The 21169-nt window shown below is 43.1% G+C and overlaps 1 protein-coding gene across 1 annotated transcript; it reads left to right on the plus strand.

The window, feature by feature from the left end:
- Positions 1–6195: 6195 nt before the first annotated feature.
- On the plus strand, positions 6196–20693 carry LOC141271285 (interferon-induced protein with tetratricopeptide repeats 5-like). Its single transcript, XM_073681403.1, has 2 exons — positions 6196–6328; positions 18113–20693. Exons 1-2 carry the CDS (start codon positions 6324–6326, stop codon positions 19557–19559), a joined length of 1452 nt encoding a protein of 483 aa, XP_073537504.1. The 5' UTR covers positions 6196–6323; the 3' UTR covers positions 19560–20693.
- Positions 20694–21169: the final 476 nt, after the last annotated feature.

Below are 21169 nucleotides of genomic sequence, written 5' to 3' on the forward strand. Positions count from 1 at the left end.
GCATTTTAGTGCTCGCTCATCACTACTTGGAAAGCTTCCTCTTCCCTTAAGAAGGAGAAAGTGAGAGATGGAAGCGAAGCAAAGAGATAATAGTAAGGTATCCATTAACCATAGGCTAGAGGATAACTGGTTGCTTGCTAGGTTAAAAGTGGTTATATCATTGGTGAAACATGTGCAGCTGCCACAGGGGCCCAAATCAAATCAAGAAACAGGTCTTGTTACAGACACAAAGAGGGGCCATATACTTTTCTTGCACAGGTACCCTCTTCTGTCTGTGTCCACCATTTTGACAAATCACAGCTGACATCAACTCCAACTACCATCACCCTGATTGCCATTGCACCAGGGCAATTGGAAAGAGCCGGACAAAGCTCCAGAATTGGCACATCTAATGTGATGTGCCATTTCTGGGGTGGCTGTGCGCTGGTATTTTTAGGTTGGGAATGTCTCAATTACCAGGGATCTTCCCAGCCTGATAAGATCAGCCCACAACTGTCTGCTTTACTGGTTATGAAAAATAGGAGGGACCCCACATGTTTTTTTTTAAATTATTTATTTAATAGGTTAAACCAAAACACCCTTTAGGGACACATGAAAGGGACTAAAGGGTGCAAGTTTATTATACAGTTATATGAAAAAGTTTGGGCACCCCTATTAATCTTAAGCTTAATGTTTTATAAAAATTGGTGTTTTTGCACCAGCTATTTCAGTTTGATATATGTAATAACTGTTGGACACAGTAATGTTTCTGCCTTGAAATGAGGTTTATTGTACTAACAGAAAATGTGCAATCTGCATTCAAACAAAATTTGACAGGTGCATAAGTATGGGCACCTCACCAGAAAAGTGACATTAATATTTAGTAGATCCTCCTTTTGCAAAAGTAACAGCCTCTAGTCGCTTCCTGTAGCTTTTAATGATTTCCTAGATCCTGGATGAAGGTATTTTTGACCATTCCTCTTTACAAAACAATTCCAGTTCAGTTAAGTTTGATGGTCGCCGAGCATGGACAGCCCTCTTCAAATGATCCCACAGATGTTCAATGATATTCAGGTCTGGGGACTGGGTGGCCATTCCAGAACATTGTAATTGTTCCTCTGCATGAATGCCTGAGTAGATTTGGAGCGGTGTTTTGGATCATTGTCTTGCTGAAAGATCCATCCCCTGCGTAACTTCAACTTTGTCACTGATTCTTGAACATTATTGTCAAGAATCTGCTGATACTGAGTGGAATCCATGCGTCCCTCAACTTTAACAAGATTCCCGGTGCCGGCATTGGCCACACAGCCCCAAAGCATGATTGAACCTCCACCAAATTTTACTGTGGGTAGCAAGTGTTTTTCTTGGAACGCTGTGTTTTTTGCCGCCATGCTTAAAGCCTTTTTGTATGACCAAACAACTCAATCTTGGTTTCATCAGTCCACAGGACCTTCTTCCAAAAAGAAATTGGCTTCTCCAAATGTGCTTTTGCATACCTCAGCCGACTCTGTTTGTGGCGTGCTTGCAGAAATGGCTTCTTTCGCATCACTCTCCCATACAGCTTCTCCTTGTGCAAAGTGCGTTGTATAGTTGACCGATGCACAGTGACACCATCTGCAGCAAGTTGATGCTGCAGCTTTCTGGAGGTGGTCTGAGGATTGTCCTTGACTGATCTCACCATTCTTCTTCTCTGCCTTTCTGATGTTTTTTTTGGCCTGCCACTTCTGGCCTTAACAAGAACTGTCCCTGTGTTCTTCCATTTCCTTACTATGTTCCTCACAGTGGAAACTGACAGGTTAAATCTCTGAGACAGCTTTTTGTATCCTTCCCCTGAACAACTATGTTGAATAATCTTTGTTTTCAGATCATTTGACAGTTGTTTTGAGGAGCCCATGATGCCACTCTTCCGAGGAGATTCAAACAGGAGAACAACTTGCAAGTGGCCACTTTAAGTAGCTTTTCTCATGATTGCATACACCTGGCTATGAAGTTCAAAGCTCAATGAGGTTACAAAACCAAAAAAAGTGCTTTAGTAAGTCAGTAAAAAGTAGGTAGGAGTATTTAAAACAAGAAAATGATAAGGGTGCCCATACTTATGCACCTGTCAAATTTTGTTTGAATGCAGATTGCACATTTTTTGTTAGTACAATAAACCTCATTTCAAGGCAGAAACATTACTGTGTCCAACAGTTATTACATATATCAAACTGAAATAGCTGGTGCAAAAACACCAATTTTTATAAAACATTAAGCTTAAGATTAATAGGGGTGCCCAAACTTTTTCATATAACTGTATACAGTGGGTACGGAAAGTATTCAGACCCCTTTAAATTTTTCACTCTTTGTTTCATTGCAGCCATTTGGTAAATTCTAAAAAGTTCTTTTTTTATCATTAAAGTACACTCTGCACCCCATCTTGACTGAAAAAAACAGAAATGTAGAAATGTTTGCAAATTTATTAAAAAAGAAAAACTGAAATATCGCATGGTCATAACTATTTAGACCCTTTGCTCAGTATTGAGTAGAAGCACCCTTTTGAGTTTGTAGAGCCATGAGTCTTCTTGGGAATGATGCAACAAGTTTTTTACACCTGGATTTGGGGATCCTCTGCCATTCTTCCTTGAAGATCCTGTCCAGTTCCATCTGGTTGGATGGTGATCGTTAGTGGACAGCCATTTTCAGGTCTCTCCAGAGATGCTCAATTGGGTTTACATCAGTGCTCTGGCTGGGCCAGTTAAGAATGGTCACAGAGGTGTTCTGAAGCCACTCCTTTATTATTTTAGTTATGTGCTTAGGGTTATTCTCTTGTTGGATGGTGAACCTTCGGCCAAGTCTGAGGTCCAGAGCACTCTGGAAGATGTTTTCATCCAGGATATCTCTGTACTTGGCCGCATTCATGTTTCCTTCAATTGCAACCAGTCGTCCTGTCCCTGCAGCTGAAAAACACCCCCATAGCCTGATGCTGCCACCACCATGTTTTACTGTTGGGATTGTATTGGGCAGGTGATAAGCAGTGCCTGGTTTTCTCCACACATACCGATTAGAATTATCACCAAAAAGTTTTATCTTTGTCTCATCAGACCAGAGAATCTTATTTCTCATAGTCCGGGAGTCCTTCATGTGTTTTTGAGCAAACTCTATGGGGGCTTTCATATGTCTTGCACTGAGGAGAGGCTTCCGTCGGGCCACTCTGCCATAAAGGCCCGACTGGTGGAGGGCTGCAGTGATAGTTGACTTTGTGGAACTTTCTCCCATCTCCCTACTGCATCTCTGGAGCTCAGCCACAGTGATCTTGGGGTTCTTCTTTAACTCTCTCACCAAGGCTCTTCTCCCACGATTGCTAAGTTTGGCTGGATGGCAAGGTCTAGGAAGACTTCTGGTGGTCCCAAACTTCTTCCATTTAAGGATTATGGAGGCCACTGTGCTCTTAGGAACCTTGAGTAATGCAGAGATTATTTTGTAACCTTAGCCAGATCTGTGCCTTGCCACAATTCTGTCTCTGAGCTCCTTGGGCAGTTCCTTTGAGCTCATGATTCTCATTTCATCTGACATGCACTGTGAGCTGTGAGGTCTTATATAGACAGGTGTGTGCCTTTTCAAATCAAGTCCTATCAGTTTAATTGAACACAGCTGGACTACAATGAAGGAGTAGAACCATCTCAAGGAGGATCACAAGGAAATGGACAACTAACACACTAAAAAGAGCCAGATGAGAACCTGTCACACCTACTGTATATAATAGTAAGTGCCACAGAATCATGTCCCCAACACATCTGATAAAATAAAGACAATTTGACCAACCCTGATAACTCATTCTGCAGCCAGCAGTAGCCCATGTAAGGCCTCCTTCACACGTCCATATAAAACATGTACGTGAAAAAATGGTAGCCGTGTCATCAGTGTTTTCCATCAATGTGTCCTCTGTGTGTCCGTTTTTACCATCAGTGCTTCTTCAGTGTTTTTCCACTATGGGCAAAGAAGGAAATAAATTACAAAGCTTCTCCCATACTTTACAATGTTAAACACAGACATCTCACAGATGCCATCCTTGTTCTGTACGTGTTCTTCACTGACCAATAGACTTGTATTAGCCCTTGTCATCCGTGCAGCCGGATAAAATGGGAAATGTTTCCATGTGTTTTGCACTTACAGTACAGACCAAAAGTTTGGACACACCTTCTCATTTATAGATTTTTCAGTATTTTCATGACTATGAAAATTGTACATTCACACTGAAGGCATCAAAACTGTGAATTAACACATGTGGAATTATATACTTAACAAAAAAGTGTGAAACAGCTGAAAATATATCTTATATTCTAGGTTCTTCAAAGTAGCCACCTTTTGCTTTGATGACTGCTTTGCACACTCTTGGCATTCTCTGGATGAGCTTCAAGAGGTAGTCACCGGAAATGGTTTTCACTTCACAGGTGTGCCCTGTCAGGTTTAATAAGTGGGATTTCTTGCCTTATAAATGGGGTTGGGACCATCAGTTGTGTTGTGCAGAAGTCTGGTGGATACACAGGTGATAGTCCTACTGAATAGACTGTTAGAATTTGTATTATGGCAAGAAAAAAGCAGCTAAGTAAAGAAAAAAGAGTGGCCATCATTACTTTAAGAAATGAAGGTCAGTCAGTCCGAAAAATTGGGAAAACTTTGAAAGTGTCCCCAAGTGCAGTTGCAAAAAACATCAAGCGCTACAAAGAAACTGGCTCACATGAGAACCACCCCAGGAAAGGAAGACCAAGAGTCACCTCTGCTTCTGAGGATAAGTTTAATCGAGTCACCAGCCTCAGAAATCGCAGGTTAACAGCAGCTCAGATTAGAGACCAGGTCAATGACACACAGAGGTCTAGCAGCAGACACATCTCTTCAACAACTGTTAAGAGGAAACTTTATGTAGCAGGCCTTCATGGTAAAATAGCTGCTAGGAAACCACTGCTATGCACAGGCAACAAGCAGGAGAGACTTATTTGGGCTAAAGAACACAAGGAATGGACATTAGACCAGTGGAAATATGTGCTTTGGTCTGATGAGTCCAAATTTGAGATCTTTGGTTCCAACCACCGTGTCTTTGTGCGACGCCGAAAAGGTGAACGGATGGACTCTACATGCCTGGTTCCCACAGTGAAGCAAGGAGGAGGAGGTGTGATGGTGTGGGGGTGCTTTGCTGGTGACACTGTTGGGGATTTATTCAAAATTGAAGGCATACTGAACCAGCATGGCTACCACAGCATCTTGCAGCGGCATGCTATTCCATCCGGTTTGCGTTTAGTTGGACCATCATTTATTTTTCAACAGGACAATGACCCCAAACACACCTCCAGGCTGTGTAAGGGCTATTTGACCAAGAAGGAGAGTGATGGGGTGCTACGCCGGATGACCTGGCCTCCACAGTCACCAGACCTGAACCCAATCGAGATGGTTTGGGGTGAGCTGGACCGCAGAGTGAAGGCAAAAGGGCCAACAAGTGCTAAGCATTTCTGGGAACTCCTTCAAGATTGTTGGAAGACCATTTCCAGTGACTACCTCTTGAAGCTCATCAAGAGAATGTCAAGAGTGTGCAAAGCAGTCATCAAAGCAAAAGGTGGCTACTTTGAAGAACCTAGAATATAAGACATATTTTCAGTTGTTTCACACTTTTTTGTTAAGTATATAATTCCACATGTGTTACGGTAATTCATAGTTTTGATGCCTTCAGTGTGAATGTACACTTTTCAAAGTCAAGAAAATACAGAAAAATCTTTAAATAAGGTGTGTCCAAACTTTTGGTCTGTACTGTATATACGGTCCATGTAAAAACATGGACATGTGCATAGCACCATAGGTTATAATGGATACATATGGTATTCATGGAAAAAAACAGACTGTAAACATAGACGTGTGAAGGAAGCTTAATGCATTGTCTATAGGAGGCAAACGGTCACCATTTTTTAATGAAACCCAATTGCAAAAATGATTTTTAACCCCAATTGCATGCATTTAAGTAAGAAAAAATAATATGTCCACGAATCCCTTTAAGCTGTGTATGGGAGGGGGTGCAGGAAAACCTAATGTTCACCTTTGTATAAGGCAAGTACCAGCACAATGAATACCAGCATCATCATTAGTTTGCTCACATAACTTTTTTCAGCTTCCAGTCTTTGCTGAATAACATCAGTCTCTTTCTGTTTCTTCGCTCTCTGAACAGTTTCATTTCTCCCTACTCTCCTCCTCCTCCTGATGATGTTGAGCTCCCCTCCAATGATTACCATGCTATAAAAGCACAGAGACAATACCCCTCTATTGCATTTGTAAAGCTTCCTCATCCATTGAAGTTGAGAGACAGAGGGACCTAAAACAAAATGAGGTGAATATTATTTTTACTGAAGGTTTTGTTTATTAACCCCCAAGATGCCATGTCTAATGAGAATGCTGGTAGGGATGTGCTTTATATTTTACTGCTTAATATGATTCAATGTCAAGTTTCAGCTGTCATGTATTTGGCAGACATCATCATTCAGTCTGATGGCATAATTGTAGAACGCAGACTCAGGTTGGTGGAACAAAAAGATTTCTCATAGGATCAGAGGTTAATTGAGAATTACAATTATGTCACTCATAACGGATGGAGTTTCATTGGGTGTGTATTGTTGTGGAATGCAAAACTTAGGTTCAAGTTTGACAACCTGTAACTGTTCTCGTGCAGCCATTTTTTTTTCACTTTCTGTTTTTCCTTTGAAGAGTCATAATCTTTTTATTTATTTTAGTCAATAGTCATATGAAGGCATGTTTGTTGCAAAGTTGTTTTATTTTTTATGAAACTATTAGATTTACTATATAGATGTACTTGGAAAATAAAAGATTTTTAGCCATTAAAGGGAATATGTCAGCAGTAGTGTTGAGCATTCCGATACTGAAATATCGGGTATCGGCCGATATTCACTGTATCGGAATTCCGATACTTAATTCCGATACTTTTATAATATCGAATACCGGAATCGGAAGTTCCCATAATGCCTGCGCTCTGCAGTGTCTGTGAAGGATGACAAGCTGGGTGGCAGCGCTCAGCTGCGATCCAGCTTGTCATCAGAATGCCATCCCAGCGTGGGAGAATTCTCCTGATTGTTTAAAAGCCGGCGCGCGGTAAAAAGCCGCCGGCTTTTAAACAATCACACAGCCCCATACTGCTTCCCCGCAGCCTCCCACCCCGATCCTCCGCTCCCCTCGCCACCTCCCATCCCGATCGTAAATTAGGACCGGGCGGGGAGCGCAGCACCAAGGAGCGAAGGACCCGGGCGGGGAAGCCGGCAGTGAAAAGACTTCACCGCCGGCTTTCCCGTTCTGTGCTGCGCTTTCCCGCCGGTTATTTCAAATGAACAGCTGAGGTATCAGGTGATGCCGATCAGCTGTTCATTTGAAGTAGCCGCGGTGCCCTCAGAGGGTTCATGTGAGTTCATGCTTGACTGCATGAACTCACATGAACTTTCCCACGGCCGCACAGGTCAGCCTCACCTCCCAGACCCGTCATGATTAGTGTGTGCGGGGTGTGTGTGTGTGTGTGTGTGTGTGTGCGCGGGGTGTGTGTGTGTGCGGGGTGTGTGTGTGTGCGGGGTGTGTGTGTGCGGGTGTGTGTGCGGGTGTGTGTGCGGGGTGTGTGTGTGTGTGTGTGCGGGGTGTGTGTGTGTGTGTGTGCGGGGTGTGTGTGTGTGTGTGTGCGGGGTGTGTGTGTGTGCGGGGTGTGTGTGTGTGCGGGTGTGTGCGGGTGTGTGTGCGGGCAGACATAGGCCGATGTGACACTACTACTCCCATCGGCCTATGTCTGTCCCCCGTCCACTCCTGCCAGCAGGATCAGCTCGATGGGAGCAGTAGTTCCCATCAGCCTGATCCTGCTATTTAAATTGCCCTACTGTGTCCCCAATAAATGTTAAAAACATGTCATTGGTGGCCAGTGGTTACCTAAAAGAAATTAGTTCATACATTACCTGTCCCCGCCGATCGCCACCTGAAATAAAGTAAAAAATAAAAAACTACACCTATACTCACCAAGACACCTAATTCCCCGAAGCCATCGATCTCCTGTAATAAAATATAAAATAATAAACCACAACCTTATCCTTACCCCTCCGTAGTAGTCCACGAGTGTCCCACGAAGATCTCCAGTTCAGAGCAGCCACATAGAATGTGACCGCTCTGAACCGCTGCCGCCGCTAGAATGACGGGGCCGTAAGGGTTCACCGGAGTTCAGGCAGCGCTGCTCCGGTTAGCTCCTTTACGGCACTGCTGTATCGTGAGAAATTCCCACGGTACAGCACTGCCGTAAAGGAGGTCTCCGGAGCTGCGCTGCCTGAATGCACTCCGGTGACCTCAGTCAGTGGCTCCCGCTGCCGGGAGCGGACGTGTTCCCGGCAGCCTGAGCTTACAGCAGCCATGCACAGCTGTCACCATCTCCAGATGTGACAGCTGTGCATGGGAGATCAGCGCAGGAACGTGGACAGGTAACTATTTTTTTTTTAGTAAACTAAGAATTAAATAAAATGGTGTTTTATTTCAAATAAATTATTTTTTCTGGGTGTAGTGTGTTTTTTCTTTTTAACACTTTGTAGGTTAGTAATGGGGGTGTCATATAGACGGCCATCATTACTAACCTGGGCTTCATGGCAGCTGGCGCTGACATGAACCCCACCACTATTACCCCCTGCCACCGCACCAGGGCAGCGTGGAAGAGCGAGGCTAAGTGCCAGAATTGGCGCATCCTAAGGATGCGCCATTTCTGGGGCGGCTGACGGCTGGTGTTTCTAGCCTGGGAGGGGGCCAATATTCATGGCACCCTTCCTGAGCTATTAATATCAGCCCCCAGCTGTCTGCCTAGCCTTTGCTAGCTATTAAAATAGAGGGGACCCCACGTCATTTTTTTTTGGGGGGTCCCCCATTTTAATAGCTAGTAAAGGCTAGGTATTCAGCTGGGGGCTGATATTAGTAGCCTGGGAAGCTCCGTGGGTTTTACCCCCTTCCCAGGCTTCAAACATCTGCCCCAGCCGTCTGCTTAACCTCCGCTAGAGACTAAAATTATGGGGGATCCCACGCCATTTTTTTTTTAAATAAATCCTTTATTTTAACACTAAATGACATTTGAGGACTTAATAAAGATGCAGTCCCTAAATTATTATTTATTTTTTAATAAATTTTTCCCAAAACTTTTGACGTGGGCTTCGCCATATTTTTGTATGCCAGCCAGGTACAGCATCCAGCTTCTATGAACGCGCCATTTTCCGGGGCGGCCGCGGACTGCAATTTTCAGCGGGGGGGGGGAGGGCAAAAAGCTTGGGCCTCCCTGCGCTGCAGATTCCATCCCCCAGCTGCCTAGTTGTACCTGGCTGGACACAAAAATAGGGAGAAGCTCCACGTTTTTTTTTTTTTAATTATTTCATGAAATTCATGGAATAATTAAGAAAAAAAGGGCTTCCCTATATTGTTGTGTCCGGCTAGGTACAAATAGGCAGCTGGTGGTTGGGGGCAGCCCGTTCCTGCCTGCTGTACCTGGCTGGACACAAATATAGTGTGAAGCCCCACGTCAATTTTTTTTTAATTATTTCAGGAAATTCATGAAATAATTAAAAAAAAATTATGTGGGGCTTCGCCCTATAATTGTGTCCAGCCAGGTACAGCAGGCAGGAACGGGCTGCCCCCAACCACCAGCTGCCTATTTGTACCTAGCCGGACACAACAATATAGGGAAGCCCTTTTTTTCTTAATTATTCCATGAATTTCATGAAATAATTAAAAAAAAAAATGTGTGGCGCTTCGCCCTATTTTTGTGTCCAGCCAGGTACAACTAGGCAGCTGGGGGCTGGAATCTGCAGCGCAGGGAGACCCAAGCTTTCTGGGTCCCACCCGCTGCAAATTGCAGTCCGCAGCCGCCCCGGAAAATGGCGCGTTCATAGAAGCGCCATCTTCTGGCGCTGTACCCAACTCATCCAGGGCCCTGGTGCGGTGGCTCACTGGGTAATAAAGGGGTTAAGGCCAGCTTGGCATTATCAGCTGGCCCTAAGCCCGAAATTCATGGGGTCACGCCAATATTAGACATGACCGCCATGAATTTCTAGTAAAGTATTTAAAAAAAACACAAACACCCAGAAAAAAGTCCTTTAATTGAAATAAAGACACAATTCTTTATTGTTCTAAATTAAACCATACTTACCGCCACACCCATTCCAGCTGAAGCCAACGATCTCCTGCAATAAAAGTAAAATAATAAAGCAACCTCATCCTTACCTTTCCATGGTTCCCAGGACAGCTTCAGCTCTGCTACATCGAGATGACAGGCTGGACCGCAGCAGAACGCTGCCATCCAGCCTGTCATCCCGCGGACACTGAGAAGCGCAGGCATGCTTGCGCTCCTCAGTGTCTTTCTGTGACGTCATCCAGATGAGCCGAGGTCATGTCCAATGAACTCAGCTCACCTCATGCACGTCACTGACAGCGTGGGAAAATTCTCCTGCACTCAGCGCTTCAGCGTGAGAATTCTCCCACGCTGTCAGTGACGTGCATGAGGTGCGCCGAGTTCATGGGACATGACCTCACCTCATGCACGTCACTGACAGCGTGGGAAAATTCTCACGCTGAAGCGCTGAGTGCAGGAGAATTCTCCCACGCTGTCAGTGACGTACATGAGGTGAGCCGAGTTCATTGTCGGCTCATCTGGATGCCGTCACAGCCAGACACTGAGGAGTGGAAGTATGCCTGCGCTTCTCAGTGTCTGCGGGATGACAGGCTGGATGGCAGCGTTCTGCTGCGGTCCAGCCTGTCATCTCGATGTAGCAGAGCTGGAGCCGTCGTGGGAGCCATGGAAAGGTAAGGATGAGGTTGCTTTATTATTTTTCTTTTATTGCAGGAGATCGTTGGCTTCAGCTGGAATGGGCGTGATGGTAAGTATGGTTTAATTTAGAACAATAAAGAATTGTGTGTTTATTTCAATTAAAGGACTTTTTTCTGGGTGTTTGTGTTTTTTTTAAATACTTTACTAGAAATTCATGGTGGTCATGTCTAATATTGGCGTGACCCCATGAATTTCGGGCTTAGGGCCAGCTGATAATGCCAAGCTGGCCTTAACCCCTTTATTACCCAGTGAGCCACCGCATCAGGGCCCTGGATGAGTTGGGTACAGCGCCAGAAGATGGCGCTTCTATGAACGCGCCATTTTCCGGGGCGGCTGCGGACTGCAATTTGCAGCGGGTGGGGCCCAGAAAGCTTGGGCCTCCCTGCGCTGCAGATTCCAGCCCCCAGCTGCCTAGTTGTACCTGGCTGGACACAAAAATAGGGCGAAGCTCCACGTTTTTTTTTTTTTAAATTCATGAAATTCATGGAATAATTCAGAAAAAAAGGGCTTCCCTATATTGTTGTGTCCGGCTAGGTACAAATAGGCTGCTGGTGGTTGGGGGCAGCCCGTTCCTGCCTGCTGTACCTGACTGGACACAAATATAGGGCGAAGCCCCACATCAATTTTTTTAAATTATTTCATGAATTTCCTGAAATGATTTAAAAAAAATTGACGTGGGGCTTCGCACTATATTTGTGTCCAGCCAGGTACAGCAGGCAGGAACGGGCTGCCCCCAACCACCAGCTGCCTATTTGTACCTGGTTGGACACAACAATATAGGGAAGCCCTTTTTTTCTTAATTATTTCATGAATTTCATGAAATAATTAAAAAAAAAAAATACGTGAAGCTTCTCCCTATTTTTGTGTCCAGCCAGGTACAACTAGGCAGCTGGGGGATGGAATCTGCAGCGCAGGGAGGCCCAAGCTTTCTGCCCCCCCCCTCCCCCCGCTGAAAATTGCAGTGCGCAGCCACCCCGGAAAATGGCGCGTTCATAGAAGCTGGATGCTGTACCTGGCTGGCATACAAAAATATGGCGAAGCCCACGTCAAAAGTTTTGGGAAAAATTAATTAAAAAATAAATAATAATTTAGGGACTGCATCTTTATTAACTCCTCAAATGTCATTTAGTGTTAAAATAAAGGACTTATTTTAAAAAAAATTGACGTGGGGCTTCGCCCTATATTTGTGTCCAGCCAGGTACAGCAGGCAGGAACAGGCTGCCCCCAACCACCAGCTGCCTATTTGTACCTGGCCGGACACAACAATATAGGGAAGCCCTTTTTTTCTTAATTATTCCATGAATTTCATGAAATAATTTAAAAAAAAAATGCGTGGGGCTTCGCCCTATTTTTGTGCCCAGCCAGATACAACTAGGCAGCTGGGGGCTGGAATCCGCAGCGCAGGGAGACCCAAGCTTTCTGGGCCACCCCCGCTGCAAATTGCAGTCCGCAGCCGCCCCAGAAAATGGCGCGTTCATAGAAGCGCCATCTTCTGGCGCTGTACCCAACTCATCCAGGGCCCTGGTGCGGTGGCTCACTGGGTAATAAAGGGGTTAAGGCCAGCTTGGCATTATCAGCTGGCCCTAAGCCCAAAATTCATGGGGTCACGCCAATATTAGACATGACCACCATGAATTTCTAGTAAAGTATTTAAAAAAACACAACACCCAGAAAAAAGTCCTTTAATTGAAATAAACACACAATTCTTTATTGTTCTAAATTAAACCATACTTACCATCACGCCCATTCCAGCTGAAGCCAACGATCTCCTGCAATAAAAGTAAAATAATAAAGCAACCTCATCCTTACCTTTCCATGGTTCCCATGACAGCTTCAGCTCTGCTACATCGAGATGACAGGCTGGACCGCAGCAGAACGCTGCCATCCATCCTGTCATCCCGCAGACACTGAGAAGCGCAGGCATACTTCCACTCCTCAGTGTCTGGCTGTGACGGCATCCAGATGAGCCGAGGTCATGTCCAATGAACTCCGCTCACTTCATGTACGTCACTGACAGCGTGGGAAAATTCTCCTGCACTCAGCACTTCAGCGTGAGAATTTTCCCACGCTGTCAGTGACGTGCATGAGGTGAGCTGAGTTCATTGGACATGACCTCACCTCATGTATGTCACTGACAGCGTGGGAGAATTCTCACGCTGAAGCGCTGAGTGCAGGAGAATTTTCCCACGCTGTCAGTGACGTGCATGAGGTGAGCTGAGTTCATTGGACATGAACTCGGCTCATCTGGATGACGTCACAGAGAGACACTGAGGAGCGCAAGCATGCCTGCTCTTCTCAGTGTCTGCGGGATGACAGGCTGGATGGCGGCGTTCTGCTGCGGTCCAGCCTGTCATCTCGATGTAGCAGAGCTGGAGCTGTCCTGGGAACCATCGAAAGGTAAGGATGAGGTTGCTTTATTATTTTACTTTTATTGCAGGAGATCGTTGGCTTCAGCTGGAATGGGCGTGATGGTAAGTATGGTTTAATTTAGAACAATAAAGAATTGTGTCTTTATTTCAATTAAAGGACTTTACTCTGGGTGTTTGTGTTTTCTTTTAACTTTGACTATGGGGTTAGTAATGGGGGTGTCTTATAGACGCCTCTCCATTACTAACCTGGGCTTGATGTCAGCTGGCATTATAAGCTGACATCAACCCCAACCCTATTACCCCCTGCCACCGCACCAGGGCAGCGTGGAAGAGCGAGGCTAAGTGCCAGAATTGGCGCATCCTATGGATGCGCCATTTCTGGGGCGGCTGACGGCTGGTGTTTCTAGCCTGGGAGGGGGCCAATATTCATGGCACCCTTCCTGGGCTATTAATATCAGCCCCCAGCTGTCTGCCTAGCCTGTGCTAGCTATTAAATTAGGGGGGACCCCACGTCATTTTTTTGGGGGGGTCCCCCATTTTAATAGCTAGTAAAGGCTAGGTATTCAGCTGGGGGCTGATATTAGTAGCCTGGGAAGCTCCGTGGGTATTACCCCCTTCCCAGGCTTCAAACATTTGCCCCAGCTGTCTGCTTAACCTCCGCTAGAGCCTAAAATTAAGGGGAACCCCACGCCAATTTTTTTTTAAATAAATCCTTTATTTTAACACTAAATGACAAGTACAGTAATCAACACTGTCACTGTACTTCATATATATGTGACTGACATGTTTCTATCTATCTAATCTATGTGTGATTCTCTATTCCTTCTATTCTAAATTGTCGGGTACAGATGCTGAATTGCCGGCCGGCTTTCTTAAAGAGACGGTGCATGAAAACACTATTATTTTTTTAAATAAATCCTTTACACTAAATGACAAGTTCTGTAAGCAACACTGTCACTGTACTTCTTATATATGTGACTGACATGTTTCTATCTATCTAATCTATGTGTGAAGCTCTATTCTGTCTGTTATAAATTGTCGGGTACAGATGCTGAATTGCCGGCCGGCTTTTTTAAAGAGACGGTGCACGAAAACACTAATATTTTTTTTAATAAATCCTTTACACTAAATGACAAGTACAGTAAGCAACACTGTCACTGTACTTCATATATATGTGACTGACATGTTTCTATCTATCTAATCTATGTGTGAAGCTCTATTCTTTCTGTTGTAAATTGTCGGGTACCGGTGAATGCCGCTGATGAATTGCCGGCTTTTCATGTCATTCTACATTATTCTTAGTTGTTTTACTTCATGTAGAATTAACCTACAAGGAAAGAAAGGGTTTATTTTCATTCCGATATTTGTGTCCCATTGACTTGCATTGGTTTCCGGTATCGGAATCGGCGATATCCGATACTTTTTGGGTATCGGCCCGATCCAATCCGATACGATATTTCCTGATATCGGAAGGTATCGCTCAACACTAGTCAGCAGGTTTTGCTAAGCAATCTGAGAGCAGCATGAGGTAGGGGCTCATACACAGGTTTCAATGATGTGTCACTGTTTTGGCTGTGTGCTGTTGTTTACATACAATGAAGGTTTTATCACAAGGATTATTACTGCCTGGACTACATGGCACATGAGCCCTGGTCCGACCACGCCCCCTGGTAAGCAGCTCACTGTCAATATACTATGTACATAGATACCTGTGATGTGGGTGGGGTTAGCTTTCTCAGCTCTGCTGCATCTAATAACACTGATTATGTCACAATTGCTGCACCCAGTATACTAAGTGATTCATCGTTGGAATCAGGGTCTCTTTTCCTACATCATGCTGCTCTCAGATGAGATAGCAAAAACCTGCTGATAGATTCCCTTTACCTTTATTTTATGGGTCAGTACAAATACAGAAATACCAAAGTTACAGTATATACTTTTCTGCTTTACAATTTTAAAAAAAAAATTTATTTTGCCATTTTTTGAGACATATAGGGCCTGATGCATTAATAATAGCTTTGTGCTAATGAACGAGGCAGCTGAAGTAAGATCTGCCTAATTCATTAAGAGGCACACACCACTTAAAGGGAACCTGTCACCAGAAAAAAACACTATTGACCTGCAGATATGCGGTTAATAGTGTTATTATGCTGCCCGACGCCTGTACTTAGTTGAACACTGCGAGGAGAAAATGAACTATTCCCTCCGGCAGTGTTCCAGTTTCAGTCACAGTCATGAGTATAGAGAACGGTGGATGTAACCGCACCCCCTGCCCTGACTGACACTGGCTGTATATTGGGGCCGACTGTCAGTCAGTGCCGTGGGCGCGGTGTATACTCAGAGCAGTGGAGCAATGTCAGAACCCGCATCAACGCCACCCCTGTCACTGAAACTGGAACGCTGCCAGAGGGAATAAAGTTCATTCTCTTCCTACAGCGTTCAGCTAATTGCAGGCACCAGGCAGATTAATAACGCTACTAACCCGCAGACTAACTCCATATCTGCAGGTTAATAGCGTTTTTCTGGTGACAAGTTCCCTTTAAGTGATTTGTGCCTCTAAATGAATGAGGCGGATCTTTCTCCAGCTCCCCTGTTCATTACGGCTGACAAACACAATGCTTTTCTTAATGAACCATATGTCTCGCAAAATGGCGAAACAAACATTTTTTAATAGCGTTTTTTCCGGAGACAAGTTCCCTTTAAAGAAGCACTCCCATCTATATTTTTTATTAAATGTGTATGTATATGCATGTGATGTAGTGTAAGTGTATTAATATACTCACCTACTGCCGCTTCCTCTGGTGTCCCGGGGAATAAACTGGCATAGGCCAAACTATACCCCTCCAGAATATACCCCTCTATTTTATGAGCCCTTGTAAATGAGATAATAGATTTTAGATGCCATTTTTTACCCCAGGGTATACTACAACCTGTTACACCGGGAATAGATACACTCCATGTATCATACATGTTGGGATTAGATACAGGGCTCAGCGGACTGTACCATCCAGGATGGGATTAGATATAGCGCTCGATGACATATATTAAACTGGATGGGATTAGATACAGGGCTCAACAGAGTCTATCACACAGGATTGGATTAGATACAGGTCTCAGTGTACTGTATCACAGATTAAACAATTAGGTACAGGGCTCAGCAGAGTTTATCACACAGGATGGGATTAGATACACAGAATGTATCACATAGGATGGGATTGTATGCAGGGCTCAATGGAGTATATCAAACAGGATGGTATTAGATACACGGAGTGTATCACACAGGATATGGTTAGATACAGACCTCAGTGGAGTGTATCACACATGATGGGATTAGTTACAGAGCTCAGCAGAGGGTATCACTCAGGATGGGATTAAATATACAGAGTGTATCATACAGGATGGGATTAGATACAGGGCTCAGCATAGTGTATCACACATAATAATATTAAGTACAGAGCTCAGTGAACTGTATCACACAGGATGGGGTAGATACAGGGCTCAGTGGAGTGTATCACACAGGATGAGATTAGATGCAAAGAGTGTACCACACAGAATGGGGATAAATACACAGCTCAGTGGAGTGGATCAAACAGGTTGGGATTAGATGCACTGAATGTACCATATAGGATGGGTTTAGATAAATGGAGTTTACCACACGGGATGAGATTAGAAATGTGGGCTCAGCGGACTGTATCTCACATGATGAGATTAGATACAGGGTTTTGCGGAGTGTATCACACAGTATGGGGTTAGATACAGGGCTCAGTGGAGTGTATAACACAGGATAGGATTAGATACACAGTGTGTACCACACAGGATGGGGTTAGATATATGAAGTGTACCCCACAGGATGGGGTTAGATACACAGAGTGTTCCACACAGAATGGAATTTCGTGCACGGAGTGTATCACACAGGATGAGATTAGAAACAGGGCTCAGCCAACCGCATCACACATGATGGGATTAGATGTAAGGGTCAGTGGACCGTATCACATATGATGAGGTCAGATCCATGGGTCAGCAGATTGAATCACACATGATGGGATTAGATGCATGGCTCTGCTTAATGTAACGACTCATTCAGACGTATATTATACAGGGACACTTGAATGAGGCTATATGGCTGCATCTGCATAGTTGTAGGGGTGCTACGCCAGATGACCTGGCCTCCAAAGTCACCAGACCTGAACCCAATCGAGATGGTTTGGGGTGAGCTAGACCGCCGAGTGAAGGCAAAAGGGCCAACAAGTGCTAAGCATCTCTGGGAACTCCTTCAAGATTGTTGGAAGACCATTTCCGGTGACTACCTCTTGAAGCTCGTCAAGAGAATGCCAAGAGTGTGCAAAGCAGTCATCAAAGCAAAAGGTGGCTGCTTTGAAGAACCTAGAATATAAGACATATTTTCAGTTGTTTCACACTTTTTTGTTAAGTACATAATTCCACATGTGTTAATTCATAGTTTTGATGCCTTCAGTGTGAATGTACACTTTTCAAAGTCATGAAAATACAGAAAAATCTTTAAATGAGAAGGTGTGTCCAAACTTTTTCGTCTGTACTGTATATATATATATATATATATATATATATATATATATATATATATATATATATATATAATTTTATTCCGCTCTGCAGTCTCTATTACATCATGTGTCCAGTTCAAAGTTCCAGTTGAAAAATTTGGTGAAATATCGTCTTTAAGCAGTTTTGAACCATAGACAGGAAGTGTATCCAGCAAGTAAGAGAACAATAATAATCTTCCCCTATATTTCTCAATCAATTTGAATGCACATCAAGCTACTCATATGTATAGTATATTATATACTGCAGTATATTTTTGCATATAAATAATATCTATCTTTAATCAATTACTAATGCCAATCCACTCTCTTATTTTCTATCACAGTGGGTCATCAAAGGAGGCGTTGAAGCTGGGTTTACTACAACTTAAATGTCACTTCACTTGGAAACTTCTTCTACAGGACACAGACCCGGATGAACTAGAAGACAGATTGTACGACCAACTGACATTTCTTGTCACCAAGAACAAATACATGGTATACAATTTCCTGGCCTATGTGATGCATCTCAGAAAAGACTACACAAAAGCTATTACTACTTTGGAGAAAGCAGAAGAAGCGATTAACAAGAACAATCCGGATGGGGCTGACCAACAATATTTGGTGACATATGGAAATTATGCATGGGTGTACTACTACATGAAGCAGTATGAAGATTCTCAGAAATATATAGATAAAGTAGAGCAGATTTATAAAGAACTGAAAGGTCCACAAGACATAGCAGCAATCTATGGGGAAAAAGGCTGGTCACTGCTAAAATTTTGTGGACAATATTATGAAGAAGCAAAACAATGTTTTAAGAAAGCTTTAGAGCTAGAGCCAGAAGATCCTGAGTGGATCACTGGATATGCAACAGTGGTCTATAGACTGGAAGGTTTCAATGGCAGAAAATGTCCTGCATCAGATTGCAAATCTTTACAGTTATTGAAAAATGCAGTAGAGAAGAATCCAAATGATCCCGTGGTGAAGGCACTGCTTGCATTAAAGCTGCAAGACCTAGACAGAACTGGTGAGGGAAAAATATATATAGCAGAAGCCTTAGAACAAGCCCCAAACCTTCCATATTTGCTCCGATATGTTGCAAAGTTTTACAGAAGAGGTAAGATGGTAGATGAGGCCTTGCGCGTCCTTAAAACCGCAGTAGATCTCATCCCAACTTCTGGATTTTTACATCATCAGATTGGACTATGTTACAAGAGAAAATATTTAGATACCAAAAAGTCACTTGGATATGGGAACATCTATAACAGACAAATATACTCAACGGAATTAGATGACCTCATCCAAAATGCCCTCTTTCACTTTGAGAAGACGGTGGAGCACAAGAAAACATTTGTGTATGCATATGTAGACTTAGCCAATATGTATAGTGAAGCAAAGGAATATGAAAAAGCAGAAGAGAGCTTTCAAACTGTTTTGGCATTTACCAATCTTATAGATGAGGAGAAGCAGCAAATATACTTAAATTATGGACGGTTTAAAGAATACTGTATGAGGTCTGAATCTGAAGCCATCGACTGCTATAAAAAAAGTTTGCAGATCTCTGTACCCAAACAAGAGAGAGAGTGGAGTGAAAAGGCTCTAAGAAGAATTTCTATAAAGAAGATTAGGAATGATATGGAGGACGCTGAGGGTTACGCTTTGCTTGGCTTTGTCCATAAAACTAATGAAGAAAGAAATGATGCAATTGATTGCTATGAAAAAGCCTTGAAATATGATCCATACAATGAGGAATATGTCAGCGAGCTCTGTGCGCTAAAGCTGATGATATGAAAGTAAAAGTAAAGTAGAACAGAGATATTGTATAATTAAACTTACATTTTATTTCCCTTCATAAATATTTAAATCTTCAAGTAATTTACCGGTATCTACTAAGAACAACTAAATACTAAACATGCATTGGGGCAATTAGGGGGATGCGACTGTAGTGATTTTTTCAATGTTTCTGTAAAATCCTATGAGGGGGAAGGTGAGCGAAAGAGGGGTTTTAATTATTCAGGACCCACATGGTTGAACTATATCTAAAATTATTTATTTAACTACGTTTGGAGTGATATTTTGTTTAGTTTGCTCAATATATAACAGCAAAATCCACCAAGTTATCAAATAATAGTTAAGCTATTGAAAAACATGTACATATACTTACATTTCATACAACGTTGATGTTTGGCATAGGACTGCACTTTATATAAGGAAATACAAACATATAAAAATGAACATATATCATACGTAAAATGGTATTTGCTGCTGTGCTATATTGACACAGACTACTTCATAATGTTAAGCATTAGAGCATAATTAATATATAATGAGAGCACTTTATTACTGTAATTTATAGAAATGCATAATTTATATGTTTAAAATATAGATTGTAGAATTGATACGCAAGGCCCTGGTTGAGTGGCCACTTCAGTAGTCCTCTGATCCAGAGCCCATCGAACCTACTCTTGCCTGGCAGCATCCCTGGCATCGCTTCTGATTAGTGGGCTCTGTATAACATCATGCCTTCATTATACCGCAACGTTGATGGCCCACAAATCAGTAAAGGCATCGGGGATATATGTTTATATAATGTAATTTTCAATTTTGGATTCAAGTATTTAAAATGATTACTACTAATTTGTGAAAATCAAGTTGTATATAAATATATATATGGAAGGGGTGACTGGTCAGAATATATTTATCACTTATCCTTAAGTTAGGTTGTCAGTATCAGATTGATGGGGGTCTGACAACACCGATCAGTTGTTACAAGCTCCAGTGGCGACCGGATGTAAACACATTGAAAGGAGCCGCACTGTAGAGCTCCATTCAGTGTGTAGTACCTGCTACTCGGTACTGCAGAACAGCTAAGAACAGGACATCAATATATTCTGACCAAACAATCTCTTTAAAATAATGATGTATGCCTCAATATTATTAATAATGCCTTTGCAATTATTAATATTCATTTGTGAAAATAAAGTTGTGTTATATTCCAATATTGTAATTCTTGTCATATTTCTTAGTACCTTGTTACTAGAGATGAGCGTTGTTCTACTCGAACTGTTCGCCAATCTCAAATTCGAGCTGTTTTGGGCGGTGTTCGAGCCGTTCGGCGAACACGAACAATTTGAGAAAAATTCGGCTGTTCGAAGTTATGTTCGATAACTGTTCGTGCACCAAAATCATAACTGGATTTTTTCTCAGTAATGCTGAAAATTAATGTTAATATGCAGTTTGAGTGTACAGCGGGGTGGGGGGAGGGGCAGGGGATGGATCTCTGCAGGAACAATGAAGATCTCCATTTTTTTTTCTCTTTCCCGCATTTGAAGTGGGGAGGTGCAATCTGTCAGCCTATCAGCAGCGCACACACGGAGCGAAGTGCTTTTTTTCACACAAGC

Source organism: Phyllobates terribilis, unplaced genomic scaffold (genome assembly GCF_046119375.1).
Source record: "Phyllobates terribilis strain yellow unplaced genomic scaffold, ASM4611937v1 Scaffold_5__5_contigs__length_657084704, whole genome shotgun sequence".
Lineage (NCBI taxonomy): Eukaryota > Metazoa > Chordata > Amphibia > Anura > Dendrobatidae > Phyllobates > Phyllobates terribilis.